The sequence below is a fragment of the Cherax quadricarinatus genome, chromosome 73 (assembly GCF_038502225.1).
Source record: "Cherax quadricarinatus isolate ZL_2023a chromosome 73, ASM3850222v1, whole genome shotgun sequence".
In the NCBI taxonomy this organism is placed as follows: domain Eukaryota; kingdom Metazoa; phylum Arthropoda; class Malacostraca; order Decapoda; family Parastacidae; genus Cherax; species Cherax quadricarinatus.
Window position 1 is genome coordinate 22,824,417 of NC_091364.1, and position 22,188 is coordinate 22,846,604.

Here is a 22,188-nt window from a genome sequence, read left to right on the forward strand (position 1 = left end):
AGTGCATGTGGCATCATAAGTAAGTTTATTTAGTTATACACAAATAAAGTTACATAGAATATCATAATTAGCAGCATATGTTTGGAGAACCTAGGATAACCCAAAAAAGTCAGACAGATTTATTTCCATTAGGGTCCCTGTACCATATGGTATAATGTACCATATGGTACAATGTACTATATGGTACATTGTACCATATACCATTGTACCATATGATACCATTGTACCATATGACACCATTGTACCATATGATACCATTGTATGACATGGCACCATTGTACCATATGGTACCATTGTACCATATGGCACAATGGTACCATATGGTTCAAAACCATAGAATTCGTCTTCAGCTCCACTTCCATCAGTCTTAGAACTTTAAGTTGTGAAGAGGAGAGTCAGAATTTGCCCGGAGAGTGAGTGGGGAGTGAGAGCTTCCTTGCTGCCAGGCACAATGAACAAAGCTACTTTGCCGGCGTTCCCACAATGTCATGCGGGCGTCCAGATTTTTTCTATGGTGTGCACACTGACCACCCAGACCCATTCTCTTAGATGTAGGCCTACCAGCATTCTCATGCTAAATTTGGCGGCTCTAGAATTTTGGCGTAGATATACAGTTTGGACCCTGAACGTAAAGCCATAGATCTATGGGATGGACCCTGAAAGGGTTAATGAAGATCTGGTGATGATTGATGGGATGGGAGGAGGGGAGAACGTGGCTGGTGTTAGTGTTTAAAAGGCGAATCCCCTTCCATTAGGACTTGAGGTATCAAGTCTTTTTCTGGGGTTACTTCCCTTCTTCTTTTAATGCCACTAGGACCAGCTTGAGAGTCACTGGACTTCTGTCGCACAACATATCTGTCCATACAGGCCTGTACCTCTCATTCGTTTATGACTTTCCTAAAGTGGTTCACAACATTGTCAGTGTAATAGTCACCAGCACGGCTTGCAGTAGCTGTGTCAGGGTGATTTTCATCAAAAAAGGTTTGCACTTCAAGCCACTTTGCACACATTTCCTTAATCTCTGAAGTAGGCAACTTCTTCAATTTCTCTATCCCCTCCTCCGAAGCAGTTTCCTCAGGTCTGGCCTCTTGCTGTTGAAGATGATCTAGCAGCTCATCAGTGGTTAGTTCGTCACTGTCCTCCTCCACCAACTCTTCCACATCCTCCCCACTAACCTCCAACCCCAAGGACTTCCCCAATGCAACAATGGATTCCTCAACTGGCATAGGATTCTCAGGGTTAGCCTCAAACCCTTCAAGATCCCTTTTGTCTACACATTCTGGCCACAGTTTTTTCCAAGCAGAGTTCAAGGTCCTCTTAGTCGCTTCCTCCCAAGCCTTACCTATAAGGTTTATACAATTGAGGATATTAAAGTGATCCTTCCAAAACTCTTTTAGAGTCAGTTGAAACATAGCTTTTGTGTACAGTTTCTTGAACTTGGAAATGGCCTGCTGGTCCATGGGCTGCAGGAAAGGAGTGGTATTAGGAGGCAAAAACTTGACCTTAATGACGCTCATGTCCCCACAAAGTCGCTCTGCCAAGTCTGAAGGATGACCAGGAGCATTGTCTAATACCAGGAGGTACTTAAGGTCTAATTTCTTTTCAATTAAGGTAATTTTTCACAGTGGGGGCAAATGCATAGTGTAACCAGTCATAGAAAAAGTCCCTAGTGGCCCATGCCTTACTGTTTGCCCTCCACAGCACACACAAATTAGTTTTGAGGATATTCTTTTGCCTGAATGCTCTGGGAGTTTCTGAGTGATACCCCAATAAAGGCTTCACTTTGCAATCACCACTAGCATTGGCACACATCAGAAGAGTAAGCCTGTCTTTCATAGGCTTATGTCCTGGGAGTGCCTTTTCCTCCTGAGTAATGTAGGTCCTGCTTGGCATTTTCTCCAAAACAGGCCAGTTTCGTCACTATTAAACACTTGTTCAGGTTTCAATCCTTCAGCCTCTATGTACTCCTTGAATTCATGCACATATTTTTCAGCCGCTTTGTGGTCCGAACTGGCAGCCTCACCATGCCTTACCACACTGTGCATGCCACTACGATTCTTAAATCTTTCAAACTATCCTTTGCTGGCCTTAAATTCACTCACATCACCACTAGTTGCAGGCAATTTCTTTACCAAATCATCATGCAACTGCCTAGCCTTTTCACAAATGATCGCTTGAGAGATGCTATCTCCTGCTATCTGTTTTTCATTTATCCACACCAATAACAGTCTCTCAACATCTTCTAACACTAGCGATCTCTGTTTCAAAAACAAAGTTGCACCTTTTGCAATAACAGCTTCCTTGATTGCCATTTTCCTGCTCACTATAGTAGAGATGGTTGATTGGGGTTTACTATACAACCTGGCCAGCTCCGACACACGCACTCCACTTTCGTAATTTGCAATTATCTTTTTCTTCATTTCAATAGTCATTAGCACCTTTTTTCTCGAAGGGTTGGCACTAGAAGCTTTCTTGGGGCACATGGTGACTTATTTTGCAGAAACAAGCACCAAAAACAGTGATAATATGGAATGTACCGAATGTATCCTTAGATGCGCATACACTGCCTGGCTTGTAAACACTGCACACACGGGGCGGTTCAGGCCACATGTGGATGCGTCTCGTATGAATCGCATCGAATAGCGGGTTTCCAATTGAATGTCGAGGTGAAATTTTTGCGTTAAAATGCATCCAATGTCGGATTTATCGAATGTCGATGCCATCGAATGTTGGGGGTCCACTGTATACTGCTAGTAAACATAATATACTGCTAGTGAACATAATATACTGCTAGTGAACACAATATACTGTTAGTGAACATAATATACTGCTAGTGAACATAATATACTGCTAGTGAACATAATATACTGCTAGTGAACATACACTGCTATTGAACATAATACACTGCTAGTGAACATAATATAATGCTAGTGAACATAATATACTGCTAGTGAACACAATATACTGTTAGTGAACATAATATACTGCTAGTGAACATAATACACTGCTAGTGAACATAATACACTGCTAGTGAACATAATACACTGAGGAAGATAATACACTGGAATATGCGACACTGACTGCCACACAGTTTGCTGACAGCTGTAAAATTGATGAATTTTCTTCAAAGTGCCAAACACCTCTACAATAGACATTGTCCAATTAAAACCAAACAGATCACAGCAAAGAGTAAACAGCCCAGAGCTTACTAACAGCATCCTCAACTCCATAGATAAAAAAAACATTAATACAGCCTCTCCTCACTTAGCGACATACTCATTTACCGATGACTCAGACTTACAAAGGGCTCTCTAACCAGCATGCATACCTAAATAATATATATTAAAGCTGGTTTCCTTTATTATTACAATATACAGTGGTCCCTCGCTTTTCATAGTTCTCAGCAATCGTAAATTTCGCCAATCATAGGGGTATTTTCATATAAACATGGACTCGCTTTTCATAGGTTGACTCGCGAATAGTAGTTCGTCCAGGACGCGTATGCACGGTGTGAGCCGGGGCGGCCTCCCTACCCAGCCAGTCTGGCATTGCTTACCAGTGAGTGAAGGTCCCCTCAAGTGCTCCTATGAAATATTTCATAATATTCCACTCATTTTAGTGCTTGCAAGTACTAAATAAGCTACCATGGCTCCAAAGAAAGCTCCTAGTGCCAAGCCTGTGGTAAAGAAGGTGAGAAATATGTAGTGACAAAGTCTTGGGCCATTTTAGGGAAGTGTTAGAGAGATGCCAGAAACAGAGCTCTCTCCACAGTTACTTTGCGAGACAGGACTAGAGTGACTCTCAAGGTGGCCCAAGTGGCATTAAGAAACAGAGAAGAGAAGCAACCCCAGAGAAGCAATTGGTACCTAAGGTGTTGCTGGAAGGGGATTCCCCTTCCAAACTGTAAACAATCCAATCTCTCTCCTCCTCCAGTCTCCCATACACTAAGAAGAATCTCCAATAAAGGTAAGTGTTACGCTGTTAATGTTTCATTCATCATTTCCCATTGTATTGTTTATGTACTACATGTATATTTCATGTAAAAAATTTTTTTGTTTTAATACTTCTGGGTGTCAGGAACGGATTAATTGTATTTACATTATTTCTTATGGGGAAAATTGATTCGCAAATCGTAAATTTCGTTTATAGTAACGGCTCCAGGAACGGATTAATTACAAAAAACGAGGGACCACTGTATAGTACACTACTATATAAATATTTAAAAACATACCAGAAATGTTATAAATGGTGCAAAGATGATATTAAAGCAATATCAAAGATAGTCGACACAAACTCACTGCCTTTACACTATACTCCTCACTTAGTGATAAATTCGTTTACCGACACGGTCTTAGTAACAGAATTCCGTCATTAAGTGAGGAGGGGCTGTACAAAAAACAGTTCAGATTGGACTTAATATCTAAGGATCAGACCAAATACTATACGGTGGACCCCTGAATTACGTCGTCATTGGAATTCATAATAATCGGAATAAGTAACATTTTTTCGTCAAAATATCGGCTCGGTGATCACTGAACTTGGTATTAGTCATCCGTCCCAAACGTGTCCGTATGGCCCGAGCGGTCCAACACACCATTTACAGCCAGTGTGCCATTATCAGCCAGTGAGAATGATCCCATGCATTCATACGATATGTGTGCATGGTGATCAACAACATCAAATTACGTAAGGCCTCTAATAACCCAGCAAAAGGCTGCAATCAGAATGATAAATTCCCACTCGTGACAGCATACTCCACCTCTATTCAAAAGTCTAAATTTGCTCACCACAAAGAACATCCACACTTATTCATGTGCCTACTACATACGTAGAACACTACATGCAAACATAAACCCTCCACTCAAACTTCTTCTCACCAACTTTAACAGGACACATGACCATAACACAAGACAAAGATCTCTTTTGGATGTACCCCGTGTCTGTATCACACTGTGTAAAAACTCTAATGCACATAAAGGGCCCCAAAATCTGGAATTCATTACCAGAACATACTAAAGTAACCAGGCCTGAAAATCAATTTTAGACTCTCCTAAAAAACCACTTACTCGCCTAGGACTAAATAATCAACACTCAGTATTTAACATTACCAAAAATTCTCCCAATTACTTAAATCTTAAAACTTCAGGACAACATACAGTAAATTGATCTTGTTTGTTATACATTGTAATGTGCCAAATTTGTACAACTATAATGATTCAATATTGAAATGTTCAAATTTCATTGTTTCAAATACTCATTTGTACTTCATATTGTAAATTGTTTATGGAAATTTTACCATTAAACCTTTCATTGCGTGTTAATTTTAAGTTAATTTTTAAGCCTGCCCATAATCCTCTGCATACAAAGGGGCTTTGGCATGTACACCCAACTACTATAATTCTTGTACAACTCATGTCCAAATAAACTACGTATATGTATTTATATGTATATTTTGTATTATGCCTCTTTTTAGTGCTTGCAACTGCTAAATAAGCCACCATGGGCCCAAAGGAAGTTCCTAGTGACAGCCAGCCCTTTGGTAAAGGGCTGAGAGAGAGGGGAGACTGTGCCTCTTTCAGTGATTCTGCAATATGTACTATACTAAAGCAGCAGGAGTCGATAAAGGCTATAGCGCCAGCCAGTGATAAACTGTAGCATTAACAGTGTAGCAAGTTAGTTAAATGATTAATCGATAGAAAAAGGACAGCATGAAACTGACTCCTCCATTGTTATTGGAGGTATATAGGGCTACTGACTAACACCGCCGCCTCTGCTGCCGCCTTCACCACCACTATTTAAGGCATATCTTTCAGTGGCCCAACAACAAACAACACACCACCACTCGTGACATTCTTAATGCCATATTTTATTCATTCTAGAATATATATCATGTTTCTATGTTATTAACCCTTTCAGGGTCCGTGCCCTAGTTCTACAGCTTGGAGTTGAGGGTCCAAACCATAGTTCTACACTATGAGCTCAGCTCACTCTGATAAGCTGTGAGCGGTAAATTTGGGCCTAGATATGACAGAATACACCTATGTGGTATGTGTGCACCACACAAATCAAATCCTGCAGCACACAGTGCATAATGAGAGATAATAAAAACGAGACCGTAATTTTCAATTAAAACAGCGGCTTTGCAGTGTTTTTCGTATGTTCTTTATAGTTGTATTTGTGATTTCTTGGTGTCATTTGATAGAATGGAAGATATATCACAGAAAGAGAGATGATTTTGATTGGCTTTAATACTGGAAATGGCTTGAAACTGAGCTCAAAGTAGCGGAAATGTCAAATTTTTGCCGATGTTCAAGAGTAAACAAATCACTTCACACCTCTAATACTCACCAGCTGGTGGGTCTAATATACATTCACAAATGTGCTGATATTATTTATATAATTATTACAATATTGCATAACAGTAAATCTTCTATTTCTTGGCTTGAATAAAAATTCATTATGTGAATAAAAAATCAAAATGGAATTCTTTTGTAAAGTCTGAAAACACAACTAATGAACAAAGGAAATGTTAGTTTAGTGCCAGGAATGCCTGGAATGTTTATTCTGGACCCTATTTTGAAATTAGAATATTTTGAACTTTGTGTTAAATTGGCCAAATTACCAATATCCAATCACTTTATTTTGTAGCTGAAACAGTTGACTGGAATTTGGTTGACTGGAATAATGTAACTGGCCTAAAATGGGAGTCAAATTTGGCAAAATTGCCAATGCGAATGTATAGGAGCCTTTGAACCAAGTGAGAGAGTAATTGTGGTAGGGGACCTGAATGCTAATGTAGGAGAAACTTTTAGAGAGGGTGTGGTAGGTAAGTTTGGGGTGCCGGGTGTAAATGATAATGGGAGCCCTTTGATTGAACTTTGTATAGAAAGGGGTTTAGTTATAGTTAATACATATTTTAAGAAAAAGAGGATAAATAAGTATAAAAGATATGATGTAGGGCGAAATGACAGTAGTTTGTTGGATTATGTATTGGTAGATAAAAGACTTGTAGGTAGTAGGTTGGTAGACAGCAACCGCCCAGGGAGGTACTACCGTCCTGCCAAGTGAGTGTAAAACGAAAGCTTGTAATTGTTTTACATGATGGTAGGATTGCTGGTGTCTTTTGTCTGTCTCATAAATATGCAAGATTACAGGTAAGTCTTGCTGCTTCTACTTACACTTAGGTCACACTAAACATACATGTACAAGCATATATATACACACCCCTCTGGGTTTTCTTCTATTTTCTTTCTAATTCTTGTTCTTGTTTATTTCCTCTTATCTCCATGGGGAAGTGGAACAGAATTCTTCCTCTGTAAGCCATGCGTGTCGTAAGAGGTGACTAAAATGCCGGGAACAAGGGGCTAGTAACCCCTTCTCCTGTATATATTACTAAATTTAAAAGGAGAAACTTCAGTTTTTTCTTTTGGGCCACCCCACCTCAGTGGGATACGGCTGGTACGTTGAAAGAAGAAGAAAGATAAAAGACTACTGAGTAGACTTCAGGATGTACATGTTTACAGAGGGGCCACAGATATATCAGATCACTTTCTAGTTGTAGCTACACTGAGAGTAAAAGGTAGATGGGATACAAGGAGAATAGAAGCATCAGGGAAGAGAGAGGTGAAGGTTTATAAACTAAAAGAGGAGGCAGTTAGGGTAAGATATAAACAGCTATTGGAGGATAGATGGGCTAATGAGAGCATAGGCAATGGGGTCGAAGAGGTATGGGGTAGGTTTAAAAATGTAGTGTTAGAGTGTTCAGCAGAAGTTTGTGGTTACAGGAAAGTGGGTGCGGGAGGGAAGAGGAGCAATTGGTGGAATGATGATGTAAAGAGAGTAGTAAGGGAGAAAAAGTTAGCATATGAGAAGTTTTTACAAAGTAGAAGTGATGCAAGGAGGGAAGAGTATATGGAGAAAAAGAGAGAGGTTAAGAGAGTGGTGAAGCAATGTAAAAAGAGAGCAAATGAGAGAGTGGGTGAGATGTTATCAACAAATTTTGTTGAAAATAAGAAAAAAATTTGGAGTGAGATTAACAAGTTAAGGAAGCCTAGAGAACAAATGGATTTGTCAGTTAAAAATAGGAGAGGAGAGTTATTAAATGGAGAGTTAGAGGTATTGGGAAGATGGAGGGAATATTTTGAGGAATTGTTAAATGTTGATGAAGATAGGGAAGCTGTGATTTCGTGTATAGGGCAAGAAGGAACAACATCTTGTAGGAGTGAGGAAGAGCCAGTTGTGAGTGTGGGGGAAGTTCGTGAGGCAGTAGGTAAAATGAAAGGGGGTAAGGCAGCTGGGATTGATGGGATAAAGACAGAAATGTTAAAAGCAGGTGGGGATGTAGTTTTGGAGTGGTTGGTGCAATTATTAATAAATGTATGGAAGAGGGTAAGGTACCTAGGGATTGGCAGAGAGCATGCATAGTTCCTTTGTATAAAGGCAAAGGGGACAAAAGAGAGTGCAAAAATTATAGGGGGATAAGTCTGTTGAGTATACCTGGTAAAGTGAATGGTAGAGTTATTATTGAAAGAATTAAGAGTAAGATGGAGAATAGGATAGCAGATGAACAAGGAGGCTTTAGGAAAGGTAGGGGGCATGTGGACCAGGTGTTTACAGTGAAACATATAAGTGAACAGTATTTAGATAAGGCTAAAGAGGTCTTTGTGGCATTTATGGATTTGGAAAAGGCGTATGACAGGGTGGATAGGGGGCAATGTGGCAGATGTTGCAGGTGTATGGTGTAGGAGGTAGGTTACTGAAAGCAGTGAAGAGTTTTTACGAGGATAGTGAGGCTCAAGTTAGAGTATGTAGGAAAGAGGGAAATTATTTCCCAGTAAAAGTAGGCCTTAGACAAGGATGTGTGATGTCACCATGGTTGTTTAATATATTTATAGATGGGGTTGTAAGAGAAGTAAATGCGAGGGTCTTGGAAAGAGGCGTGGAGTTAAAAGATGAAGAATCACACATAAAGTGGGAGTTGTCACAGTTGCTCTTTGCTGATGACACTGTGCTCTTGGGAGATTCTGAAGAGAAGTTGCAGAGATTGGTGGATGAATTTGGTAGGGTGTGCAAAAGAAGAAAATTGAAAGTGAATACAGGAAAGAGTAAGGTTATGAGGATAACAAAAAGATTAGGTGATGAAAGATTGGATATCAGATTGGAGGGAGAGAGTATGGAGGAGGTGAATGTATTCAGATATCTGGGAGTGGACATGTCAGCGGATGGGTCTATGAAAGATGAGGTGAATCATAGAATTGATGAGGGGAAAAGGGGGAGTGGTGCACTTAGGAGTCTGTGGAGACAAAGAACTTTGTCCTTGGAGGCAAAGAGGAGAATGTATGAGAGTATAGTTTTACCAACGCTCTTATATGGGTGTGAAGCATGGGTGATGAATGTTGCAGCAAGGAGAAGGCTGGAGGCAGTGGAGATGTCATGTCTGAGAGCAATGTGTGGTGTGAATATAATGCAGAGAATTCGTAGTTTGGAAGTTAGGAGGAGGTGCGGGATTACCAAAACTGTTGTCCAGAGGGCTGAGGAAGGGTTGAGGTGGTTCGGACATGTGGAGAGAATGGAGCGAAACAGAATAACTTCAAGAGTGTATCAGTCTGTGGTGGAAGGAAGGCGGGGTAGGGGTCGGCCTAGGAAAGGTTGGAGGAAGGGGGTAAAGGAGGTTTTGTGTGCGAGGGGCTTGGACTTCCAGCAGGCATGCGTGAGCGTGTTTGATAGGAGTGAATGGAGACAAATGGTTTTTAATACTTGACGTGCTGTTGGAGTGTGAGCAAAGTAACATTTATGAAGGGGTTCAGGGAAACCGGCAGGCCGGACTTGAGTCCTGGAGATGGGAAGTACAGTGCCTGCACTCTGAAGGAGGGGTGTTAATGTTGCAGTTTAAAAACTGAAGTGCAAAGCACCCTTCTGGCAAGACAGTGATTGAGTGAATGATGGTGAAAGTTTTTCTTTTTCGTGCCACCCTGCCTTGGTGGGAATTGGCCAGTGTGATAAAAAAAAAAAAAAAAAAAAACCATATAGCCAAGAAGTTCTCCAAAACAGTAGGCATCCTCTCCAAAATATGTAGCTATGTACCTTAAACAACACTACTTACAGTATTTCTCTCTAATCTACTCTTACCTCACCTATGGTATTTATACCTGAGGATCTCCTATAACAAATCACCTAAAACTATTAACCCTTAAACTGTCCAAATGTAAATCTACGTTCATGTGGGTAGCACTCCGACCTTCATTTTCCCCATTTGAAAGCATGTAAAAAAAAAAAACGTAGATCTACGTATGGAGTCCCCTGCACATGGACGTAGATCTACGTTTGGACAGTTAAACCCTTTCAGGGTTGGTGCCATACTAGTATGGCTTGCTCGCCAGGGTTGGTGCCGTACTAGTACGCATAAATTCTAGCACCTTCAAATCTAGCGAAAGCTGGTAGGCCTACATATGAAAGAATGGGTCTATGCACAGTATAAAAAAATTCCTGCAGCACACAGTGCATAATGAGAAAAAAAAACTCTGACCATGTTTTTGGTTTAAAACAACCACTTTGCAGTGTATTTTCGTATGGTATTTATGGTTGTGTTCTAGTTTTCCTAGTCTCATTTTATAGAATGGAGGACGTATTGTAGAAATTGAAATGATTTTGATTGGTTTCATAATGAAAAGTACCTTGAAATTGAGCTCAGAGTAGCAGAAATATTCGATTTTTGCCAAATTTCAAAAGTAAACAAATCATGCTAAGCGTCCAATACACATCAGCTGGTGAGTCTAATAATCTTTCACAAGTGCACTGATATTATTTATACCATTTCTACACTAATACAGTAGTCTGCATAACAGTAAATCTTAAATTTTTTGTGAGAATAAAAATTCAAAGTGGATAGCAAAAGAGATGTAAGAGGGGCCTGGGGACATGACTGGTGAATGGAGAGAATGTTATTTTGGTGCCAGGAATGTCTGTCTTGCTTGTTCTGGACCCTACGTGGAAATTGGCATCTTCTGAAATTTGTGTGAAACTGGCAAAATTGCCAATTTCTGACCACTTTACTGGATACTTGAAATCGGTAAATGGATGGTTACTCGTTCAATAGAAAAAATGGAGTTCTAGCGAAATAGATATGATTTTTGTCGACTAGTACACTGAGATTAGCCAAAAATGGGGTTCAAAGTGGGTGAAGTTGCCGATGCGTGAACATCGTTAAGATCGCTAACTTCGCAAGGGCATAATTCCATAAGTTTTCCATCAAATTTCATACTTTTGGTGTCATTATGATCAGGAAAAGGTTCTCTATCATTTCATAAGAATTTTTTTTTCCAAAAAATATTTGACCCTAAGAACAAGTTTAGGAGAGGACTTCTTAACCCTGAAAGGGTTAAGGGTTAATAAACCAACAAAAAAAAACACTGTGTAGGCAATCACTCATTCCTGCGCCAGACAACACATTCACCACTCTTTAAAAGCTTGAATTTACTTAATATATAAAATATGCACTCATACTACTATGCCTACAATATATATGCAGAACATTATATTCCAAATTAAACCTCCTCTGAAACTTTTGATTGCAACAGAACACGCAGGCACAACACAAGACACAAAACTCTCTGACATCCCTCGTGTCCAACTCCCCCTATGCAAAAACTCAATGTGCATAAAAGGCCCTAAGGTCTGGAATTCATTGCCTGAATCATCGAAAGCTTCCCTGTCTGCCAATCGATTCAGAGCTATTGTTAAAAAGCACCTCATCTCCCCAACAATACGCTGCTATATTAAACAAAACCAGCTCATCCAACTCTGTCACTGTTCTTTTTCCAGTCTTCCTTCAACTCCAGTAGAAAACTGATCACTTATTTTGTCGCATTACATTTCTAGTGTAACTAAGTAACTTCCTTTATCTTCATCTTCAGTCACTCCACAAAGCTGATCACTGAATCAGTTTTAATAATAAGCCATACTTTTAAAATTGTACCAGTTGTTCATTAGCTACCTCTCTTATTGTACAAATAATTGTAGTGAACTGCATAAGAAATCCTACCTAACAGTCTATGTCTAAATCTTAAGTAACAATTAAACATTAAGATTAGTATGTCAAATACATTACATTTTAGTGGCTTTCTCTTGTGCCTAACAATGTTTCATTATATGTAAACTACATTATCTTTGTGCTGTATAATAAATATTTGTATTCATATGGTAGTCAAGGTTGTGTCAAAATAAGTCAAGGTTGTGTCATGGTAAGTTAAGGTTGTCATGGTAGTCAAGTTTGTGTCATGGTAAGTTAAGGTTTTCATGGTAGTCAAGGTTGTGTCATGGTAAGTTAAGGTTGTGTCATGGTAAGTCAAGGTTGTGCTATGGTAGTCAAGGTTGTGTTATGGTAGTCAAGGTTGGAGGTCATGATAGTCAAGGTTGGGGGTCATGGTGTGGAGAAATTTTCTCCAGGAATGGGCCAGGTGGTCATAGAACAACTATCATCGGAGGCTGCTCTCGTAAGAGGCTGCAACAGGCAGAGACAGCAACAAAGCTAAGTATTTGTTCTACAAGTTTATTAGACCATAGTTTTGGTTAGATAAATTATACCACACATGGTAGCCAAGGTTGGGGTTATGGTAGCCAAGGTTGGGGTCAAGGTAGCCAAGGCTGGGGTCATGGTAGTCAAGGTTGTGTCATAGTAAGTCAAGGCTGTCATGGTAAGTCAAGGCTGTGTCATGGTAAGTCAAGGCTGTGTTATGGTAAGTCAAGGCTGTGTCATGGTAAGTCAAGGCTGTGTCATGGTAAGTCAAGGCTGTGTCATGGTAAGTCAGGGCTGTGTCATGGTAAGTCAGGGCTGTGTCATGGTGGGTCACACAGTAAAACCCCCAGAGGCATGTCTACTGGGTGTTCACTCACCTTCTGAGGCATCTTGCCCAGTACAGCATCCAGGGACAGGTCTACTAGGTGTTCACTCACCTTCAGAGGCATCTTGCCCAGTACAGCATCCAGGGACAGGTCTACTGGGTATTCACTCACCTTCCGAGGCATCTTGCCCAGTACAGTGTCTAGGGGCAGGTCTACTGGGTATTGACTCTCCCGATGGTCTCCGATCTTCTCCAGTATACTGGGATCCAACTTTCCTTCCACTAGACGGACCTGCCATACAAAATTTATCACTAACATTTATGAAGGCAAGAATAAATTGAGCAAATTATATTCCCAAGATATCACCAATTTTTCCCACCTAGAGGAGAGTTTCTTGGAGTTCAGCATTAAGTTCATTTAGGTACACGTGCACTTACGTACAATTGTTATAAATAGAAACACACGTGTAAATTACCTAAGATAACCAGAGGGTCTTTTACCCGCAGTGTTTGCTCTAGAACCAGACTAATGCCATAAAACACAACACACAAATAACCTGCTCCTATGTGCAGGTTATTTGTGAACTGTTCCAGTCATGTTATTGTGTCTTTTTATTCTTTAATGCCATGAAGGCAGTTCATTACAGCCAATATATGTGACATGCAGTTGGTAACATCTGCACCAGCCTTACAAAACTAACTATTTCAGTATATTACACAATTAAGGTAATTAACATATATAAACTACATGTATATAGAAAGCCCCTTATTATGCACAGTATTTTGGGCAGCCTTAAAACTAAATTAAGATTACAAATATACGAGAACAACAATACAGAGTTTTATTATAATGGAGGTATTTAGTGATTCAGCTATGCATTTTAACCTTTGCAAAGAAATAAAATCTTTATGTGTGTCATAAAAGGCGACTAAAATGCTGGGAGAAAGGGGCTAGGAACCCCTTCTCCTGTATACATTACCAAATTTAAAAAGAAAAATTAAAGTTCTTCTTTTTAGGTCGCCCTGCCTTGGTGGGATATGGCCAGTGCGTTAAAAAATTTAGTACAGTGGACCCCCGTATACCGTTGGCATCACATAACGATTAATCTGCATACCGTTTGCTTTAATCGCAAAAATTTTGCCTCGCATACCGCTTAAAAACCCGCTCACCGCTGTTCGTCCGAGACGCGTCCAATGTGCGCCTTAGCCAGCCTCACATGTTCCGCCGGTGGCATTGTTTACCAGCCAGCCTCCGCGGTAGCATCCAAGCATACAATCGTAACATTTCGTATTATTACAGTGTTTTTGGTGATTTTATCTGGAAAATAAGTGACCATGGGCCCCAAGAAAGCTTCTAGTGCCAACCCTACAGCAATAAGGGTGAGAATTACTATAGAGATGAAGAAAAAGATCATTGATAAGTATGAAAGTGGAGTGCATGTCTCCGAGCTGGCCAGGTTGTATAATAAACCCCAATCAACCATCGCTACTATTGGTGGTACAGCTGCTGCTGCTGCACTGTCAGCTGCTGCTGCTGCTGTAGCATCGTCTGCTGCTGCTGTAGCATCGTCTGCTGCTGCTGTAGCACTGTCAGCTGCTGCTGCTGCTGTAGCATCGTCTGCTGCTGCTGCTGCTGTAGCATCGTCTGCTGCTGCTGTAGCATCATCTGCTGCTGCTGTAGCATCGTCTGCTGCTGCTGTAGCACTGTCAGCTGCTGCTGCTGCTGTAGCATCGTCTGCTGCTGCTGTAGCATCGTCTGCTGCTGCTGTAGCATCGTCTGCTGCTGCTGTAGCACTGTCAGCTGCTGCTGCTGCTGTAGCATCGTCTGCTGCTGCTGTAGCATCGTCTGCTGCTGCTGTAGCATCATCTGCTGCTGCTGTAGCACTGTCAGCTGCTGCTGCTGCTGTAGCATCGTCTGCTGCTGCTGTAGCATCGTCTGCTGCTGCTGTAGCACTGTTGTTGGTGTGGCTTATTGAGAATATACCAAGAAACAATTAACCCCAGAGGATTTGCCACCCAGGATAACCCAAAAAAGTCAGTGTCATCGAAGACTGTCTAACTTATTTCCATTGGGGTCCTTAATCTTGTCTCCCAGGATGCAACCCACACCAGTCGACTAACACCCAGGTGAACAGGGAAAAATGCCTGGAACTAGTGCTCATATTGGTGAATTTAAAGCCAGCAAAGGTTGGTTTGAGAGATTTAAGAATCGTAGTGACATACACAGTGTGATAAGGCATGTTCTGGAAGAAAATACCAAACAGGACCTACAGTACTCAGGAGGAAAAGGCACTCCCAGGACACAGTGTCTCATCAGTCATTGCTGCATCTTCAATAAAGGTAAGTGTCATTTATTCTTCATTTAGTAGACTAGTACATGCACAATATATACTGTGCATGTACTACTCTACTACTGTGCATGTATCCTTCTCTTTGTGTGTAGGAAAATGTATATTTCATGCGGTAAAAATTTTTTTTCATACTTTTGGGTGTCTTGCATGGATTAATTTGATTTCCATTATTTCTTATGGGGAAAATTCATTCGCATACCGATTATTTCGCATACCAATGAGCCCTCTTGCACGGATTAAAATCGGTATGCGGGGGTCCACTGTAATTCGATAAAAAAAATGATAATTAATGACATTCAGATTATTGAAGCACAATACAAAGTTTGTACAGAGATGAGTGATACTTACCTGTACATCCTGAAAGTCCCTTAATATTCAGAACATTTCAGGCTTAACCCTTTCAGGGTCCGTCCCGTAGATCTACGCCAAAATTCTAGCAGCGTCAAATTTAGCGCGAGAAGGCTGGTAGGCCTACATCTGAGAGAATGGGTCTGGGTGGTCAGTGTGCACACCATAGAAAAAATCTGGACGCCCGCATGGCATTGTGGGAACACCGGCAAAGTAGCTTTGTTCATTGTGCCTGGCAGCAAGGAAGCTCTCACTCCCCACTCACTCTTGGGGCGAATTCTGACTCTCCTCTTCACAACTTACAGTTCTAAGACTGATGGAAGTGGAACTGAAGACGAATTCTATGGTTCTGAACCATATGGTACCATTGTGCCATATGGTACAATGGTACCATATGGTACAATGGTGCCATGTCATACAATGGTATATGGTACAATGGTATTGTATGGTAGCAGTACCATATTGTACAATGTACCATATAGCACATTGTACCATATGGTACATTATACCATATGGTACAGGGTACAGGGACCCTAATGGAAATAAGTCTGTCTGACTTTTTTGGGTTATCCTAAGTTCTCTAAACATATGCTGCTAAGTATGATATTCTATGCAACTTCACGGCGGCGGCGGCGGCAGCGGCAGCAACGGTATCCTACCAGCTCTTCTTTCTCAAAAAAACATCGCCCATCAAAACTTGTGATGGCCTAAGTGAAAGTTCAACTACATGAACCCACGTAGACCACAACATGACCCAAGAATACTAAGAATGTAACCCAAATCTTGACAAAATTAGAAGATCTAAGGAAGACAGCCCTGCTAACCCAAACACTGCCTCCGCTGCCAGACAACCACTTAACCCAAGCTCCGAGAAAACAAGCCTTCTCCCCCATTGCTACACAGTATCTACTTCAGTGATACTATGAAAGGATATCGCAGAAGACACAACACCAGTAATAAAAGAATAACAGCAAGGACCCTAGAACTCAACTTGTCTACCCAGCAGGACGCCAGTGTATCATCAACCCCCCTCACCGACGCCACCCAGGGAACAACAACAACAACAACAAACATGGCTGACTCCCCCTCCAACTCCACTCCCTTCAAAGGATTCATCCATGATAACTCAGGTACGATTATTCCTGACAATATCAAGGGCTACATCGTTGCTCTAGAAAATGAAATCAAAGATATCAAAGCAGCACTCGAGCGACGAGATTCCAAGATAACCAACCTAGAGAATAAGATCCAAAACCTTGAAGAGAAGATTACATCGGGAAGTGTTGACACAGAAAATACTCTAAAAGCAGCTATAGCCAGTCACACTGAGCAAATAACAACAATAAATATGAAGGTTGAAGAAGCAATCAAGGACTGGAATCAGAACATGCACACTCGACTAAATGAATACCTTGATTTCCAAGACGACAAAACTGAACAAGATAAGTTGTCTGATGCAGTTATAATAAACAGTCCACACATTCCTAGTGACATAACACAAGCTCAGTGCAAAGAAACTGCTGTCAGGATAATACAGGACCACGTACAAGTCATCGTGCAAAACAATGAAATCAAAGAAACACGTTTGTTAGGAAAACCAGGAAGTAAACACAGTATAATGATCCGACTTCATTCATACGATAAAAGAAAGGACCTAATTAAATCAGCAATTACAATGAAAAATGGAGTGTACATAAATGAGTGTCTAACAAAAAAACGTCAAAACCTTCTGTTCAGGCTGAGAAAACTTAAACAGGAAAACAAAATACATCAGTGTTTCATGCGAGATGGGAAAATACTAGTAAGGAAAACATCAACAGGACAACAATATACCATCTCAAACGAACATGATTTCTCTACCTTCCTTAGAAAAGCTGACATTTCTGTAACAGATTAGATAAGTGCCCTTAATACATATATACGTGTGGTGCATATAGTGTACGTTACTATTATATTGTACATTATTATTTTTATTATTTTTCATCACTAGCTAATGCCAACTACCTCCAATACTCTATAACTTTCTTACTGCTATTAATTGCTCATAATTTTAAATTAAAAGTCAAATCTTACTCCAAATTAATAATATTCATTTCTTCTTACCTGTCCATTTAATTTTGTTTATCACTACTTGTTTTTTTAGTCACTTTACATTGTGTATGCAATTAGTGTATATTCCAATTACTTTTTTGCAAGTACCAAAACTATCTTTTGCTAGCTAGTACCAACTACCTCATTTTTTTTTACTTTTATTGTGCAATAAACTGCTCAATTTATCTAATATTACAAATCAGATCTTACTCCTAAACCAATATTATTTCATAGTGACCATCTGTCCATTTAACTTTGTTTACCATTACTTAATTTTAGTCCCTTAAATATTTTCTCCTTTATTTTAGCTTTATATAACTACCCTAGCTTATACATTCACAATTGTTAAAATAATCAAGGTGCTATTCTCAGGTGCTAAAGTAGAACAAGTTCACAATTTTGCCATTATATTCCAAAGCTCATTTATTTTATAGTACTACCTACTATCATATTCCCAAGCTCCATTATTTGATCATCACTTTATTTGTACTAGTCCCTTTTATATTGTCTCCTTTATTTTAGCTTAAAAAAAAAAAAAAACTACCTTAGCTCATTATTTTACATTTGTTAAATAATTCAGGTGCTATTTTTTAGCTTAAGACTATTTACTTTGTTTTATACTTAATTCTAACTATAGATTCACTACAAATCTTATGATTACAAGCATTGATCCAGATACCAACCTCTTATTTAATGACTTAAATGAATCAAACAGTTACTGTAATTACTACACTGTAGAACAATCAAAGGCACTTCTCAGTGCCAACAACAACATAACTATCTTTAACTACAATATCAGATCTTTAAGCAAGCATTACGATGACCTCATAGCATTACTAAATTCCTTACATGCCAATATGTCCATCATTACACTAAATGAAACCTGGCTAAAGCCTGATAGTACAGATGTCTATGCCATTCCTGGTTACACAGCCATACACAACTGTAGGCCAGACCAACAAGGGGGTGGCACAGCCATATACTACTCAGACCAACTAGAATGTATCACTAATACTTGCACAAGAGATGAACATGGGGAATATATAATAGCCAAATTCAAATCCAAATACCTACAAAAAGCTCTCACATTGATAAACATCTACAGAGTTCCACAGTCAAACATTAGCCAATTTAGTCAAAACCTAGGAAGTATGATAACTGATGCACGCATGAACAAAGATCACTTACTACTCTCAGGTGACTTCAATATAAATCTCCTGCAAGACCAGGACCCACACGTTACTGAATTCACAAACACAATGAGTAACTGTATGTTGCTACCAACAGTAACAAAACCTACAAGAGTTACAGAGACTAGTGTTTCCCTACTTGACCACATCTGGACCAACACCATATCCCCTTTAAAATCAGGCATAATTACAGATAATACCACAGACCACTACCCTACTTTCCTCATAACAACTCTTGGTAAATTACCCCAAGACACTACTAAAGTCACCTTCAGACTTCACAATGAGGCAGCCATTAATAACTTCACAACAGCAGTAGCAAACATTGACTGGCACACTGAGCTAGAAATCAATACAGATATTGACGAATGTATTAATAATTTTCTAAAAAAGACTCAATACCTCTATAACAAGCACTGCCCTAAAAAAACTAAGCAGATGACAGCTAAGAGACTGAACAGTCCCTGGCTAACACCCAGCATTCTCAAATCCATAAATACAAAACACCAATATGAAAAACAGTACAGAATGGGTCACATAACCAGAGACCAAACAAAACGTTACTCGTCAATCCTAACCAGCCTGATAAGAAGGGCAAAAAAATTGTATTATGAGAACAGATTATCCAACTTACGAGGTGATATAAAAAAGACCTGGAAAACCCTATCAGAAATTCTGGGAACAAAAAAGATATCACGAAATAGCGAAATAAAATTAGCAAAATCAGATGAACCCCAACTCCCACCAACAGAAACAGCAAACAGACTCAATGATTTCTTCTCCACTATAGGACAAAACCTTGCCAATAAAATCCCAAGCTCAGATACCCCACCAAATGACTACCTCACCGGCAACTACCCGAACACACTGTTCCTAGCTCCGACTAACCCATACGAAGTCTCCCTTATTATCAACGCACTAAAAAACAAGGCAGGAGATTTAAATACCTTACCACCCTTTATATACAAAAAAGTGTCACAAGTGCTATCACCAATCATTGCAACACTCTTTAACAAATCCATTGAATCCTCCACCTTCCCTACAGTACTCAAAATAGCAAGGGTCACCCCGATCCACAAAGGAGGAGACCAAACAGAGTTGAATAACTATAGGCCAATATCCAACTTACACCCTCTCTCAAAAATCTTCGAAAAATTAATTCATAAACGAATCTACTCCTACCTTATCTCCCAAAACATACTCAACCCCTGCCAATTTGGATTCAGGCCTAATAAAAATACTAATGATGCTATTATACACATGCTAGAACATATATACACTGCAATAGAGAAAAAAGAAGTCCCACTGGGGATCTTCATTGACTTACGTAAAGCTTTTGATACAGTTGACCATGACTTGCTCCACGTAAAATTGTCACACTATGGTATAAGAGGGCACTCCCTCAACTACCTCAAGTCATACCTCAGCAACAGAAGCCAATATGTGTACGCAAATGGGGCAAACTCTTCTGCACAACCAATTACAGTTGGTGTCCCACAGGGAAGTGTCCTTGGCCCTCTTCTCTTTCTCCTATACATAAATGACCTACCAAATGCTTCTCAATTACTCAAACCCACACTATTTGCTGATGACACAACATACGTCTTCTCCCACCCGAGCCCAGTCACGCTAGCCAATACTGTAAATACCGAATTACAGAAAATATCTACCTGGATGAGTACTAACAAACTTACACTAAACATTGACAAAACCTACTTCATTCAGTTTGGTAACAGAGCTACAGATGTCCCTCTTAACATAATGATAAACGGATCACCTATCACAAAGCTAACAGAGGGAAAATTCTTAGGAATCCACCTTGATAATAGACTCAAATTTCATACACATATACAACAAATTTCTAAGAAAATTTCCAAGACTGTAGGCATACTATCGAAGATACGGTACTATGCTCCACAGTCAGCCCTCCTGGCCCTATATCACTCTCTTATTTACCCCTATCTCACCTATGGAATTTGTGCATGGGGCTCAACAACAAGTAACCATCTCAGACCACTAATTACCCAACAAAAGGCTGCAGTTAGAATGATAACAAATTCTCACTACAGGCAACACACTCCACCAATATTCAATACACTCAACCTACTCACCATACAAAACATCCATACTTATTACTGCACCTATTACATACATAGAACACTCAACTCTGATATTAACCCTCCCCTCAAACATCTCCTTGCCAACCTCAACAGAACACATGACCATAACACAAGGCACAGATCACTCTTTGATATTCCTCGTGTCCATCTCACGCTATGCAAAAACTCAATGCACATAAAAGGCCCTAAAATCTGGAATTCATTACCTGTAAATATAAAAGAAACACTACCTGTTTATAAATTCAAGTCTCTTCTCAAAGATCACTTACTCACCCAAAACCAAATAAATACTGAATAACTGAACCTTATAAATTGTATATCTTAAATGTTTCTCACAATTATATCACATAAATGTTAAACCTAAAACCCAATCTAACTTTATTATTTTTTAAATACACTACCTAACAGAATACTCCATTCTACTGAATTTACAACAATGCATGCAACCATATGACCTGTCTTTGTAATACTCACTTGTGCTTTATAGTATTCAGTTTACATTAATGTTTTTCACTGATTTCATCATTGCTTAGTTAATCTTAAGTTAATTTTAAGCCAGCCCGTAATGCTATGCATAGTATAAGTGGCTTTGGCATGCTGCTCTTATCTGTATTTTTTTGTACCTCTGTGTGCTCAAATTATAAATAAATAAATAAATAAATAAATAAATTTGTGTATAACTAAATAAACTTACTTATGATGCCACATGCACTTGATTAAGTTTATTCAGGTGTACAGAAATACAATTACATACATAGATTATCATACATAGGAGCATACGTATAAAATCCTAGGATAACCCAAAATAATCAGGGTGACTTATTTCCATAGTTATCCCTGTATCTGTACCATATGGTGTCCTGTACTGTATGGTACCCTGTACCATATGGTACCCTGTGCCATATGGTACCCTGTGCCATATGGTACCCTGTACCATATGTTATCCTGTACTGCATGGTACCCTATACCATATAGTACATTGTACCATATGGTACCCTGTAACATATGATACCATGTACCATATGGTCAATAGGTGTTGGTGGCATGAGACACCAGCCATGACTGAGTGAGTGGAGACACAAGCTAGCTACTAACTCGGCAGTTTCCGAGACAAAGTGCTTTGTCATCCACCTCAAGGAACACGTCAAGTTCCTCTACACTTTTTTTATTATTTTTATTATCACACTGGCTCATTCCCACCAAGGCAGGGTGGCACGAAAAAGAAAAACTTTCACCATCATTTACTCCA

At 39.7% G+C, this 22,188-nt stretch overlaps 1 protein-coding gene across 1 annotated transcript in view; it reads right to left on the minus strand.

Annotated features, from left to right (window-relative positions):
* The window catches only part of Pfas (phosphoribosylformylglycinamidine synthase), a 295,039-nt gene that overhangs the window by 80,302 nt on the left and 192,549 nt on the right, over positions 1-22,188 (minus strand). The window contains exon 15 of the mRNA XM_070100647.1: positions 13,012-13,131. Within this exon, the coding sequence (XP_069956748.1) occupies positions 13,012-13,131 (120 nt within the window). The remainder of the gene's footprint in view (positions 1-13,011; positions 13,132-22,188) is intronic.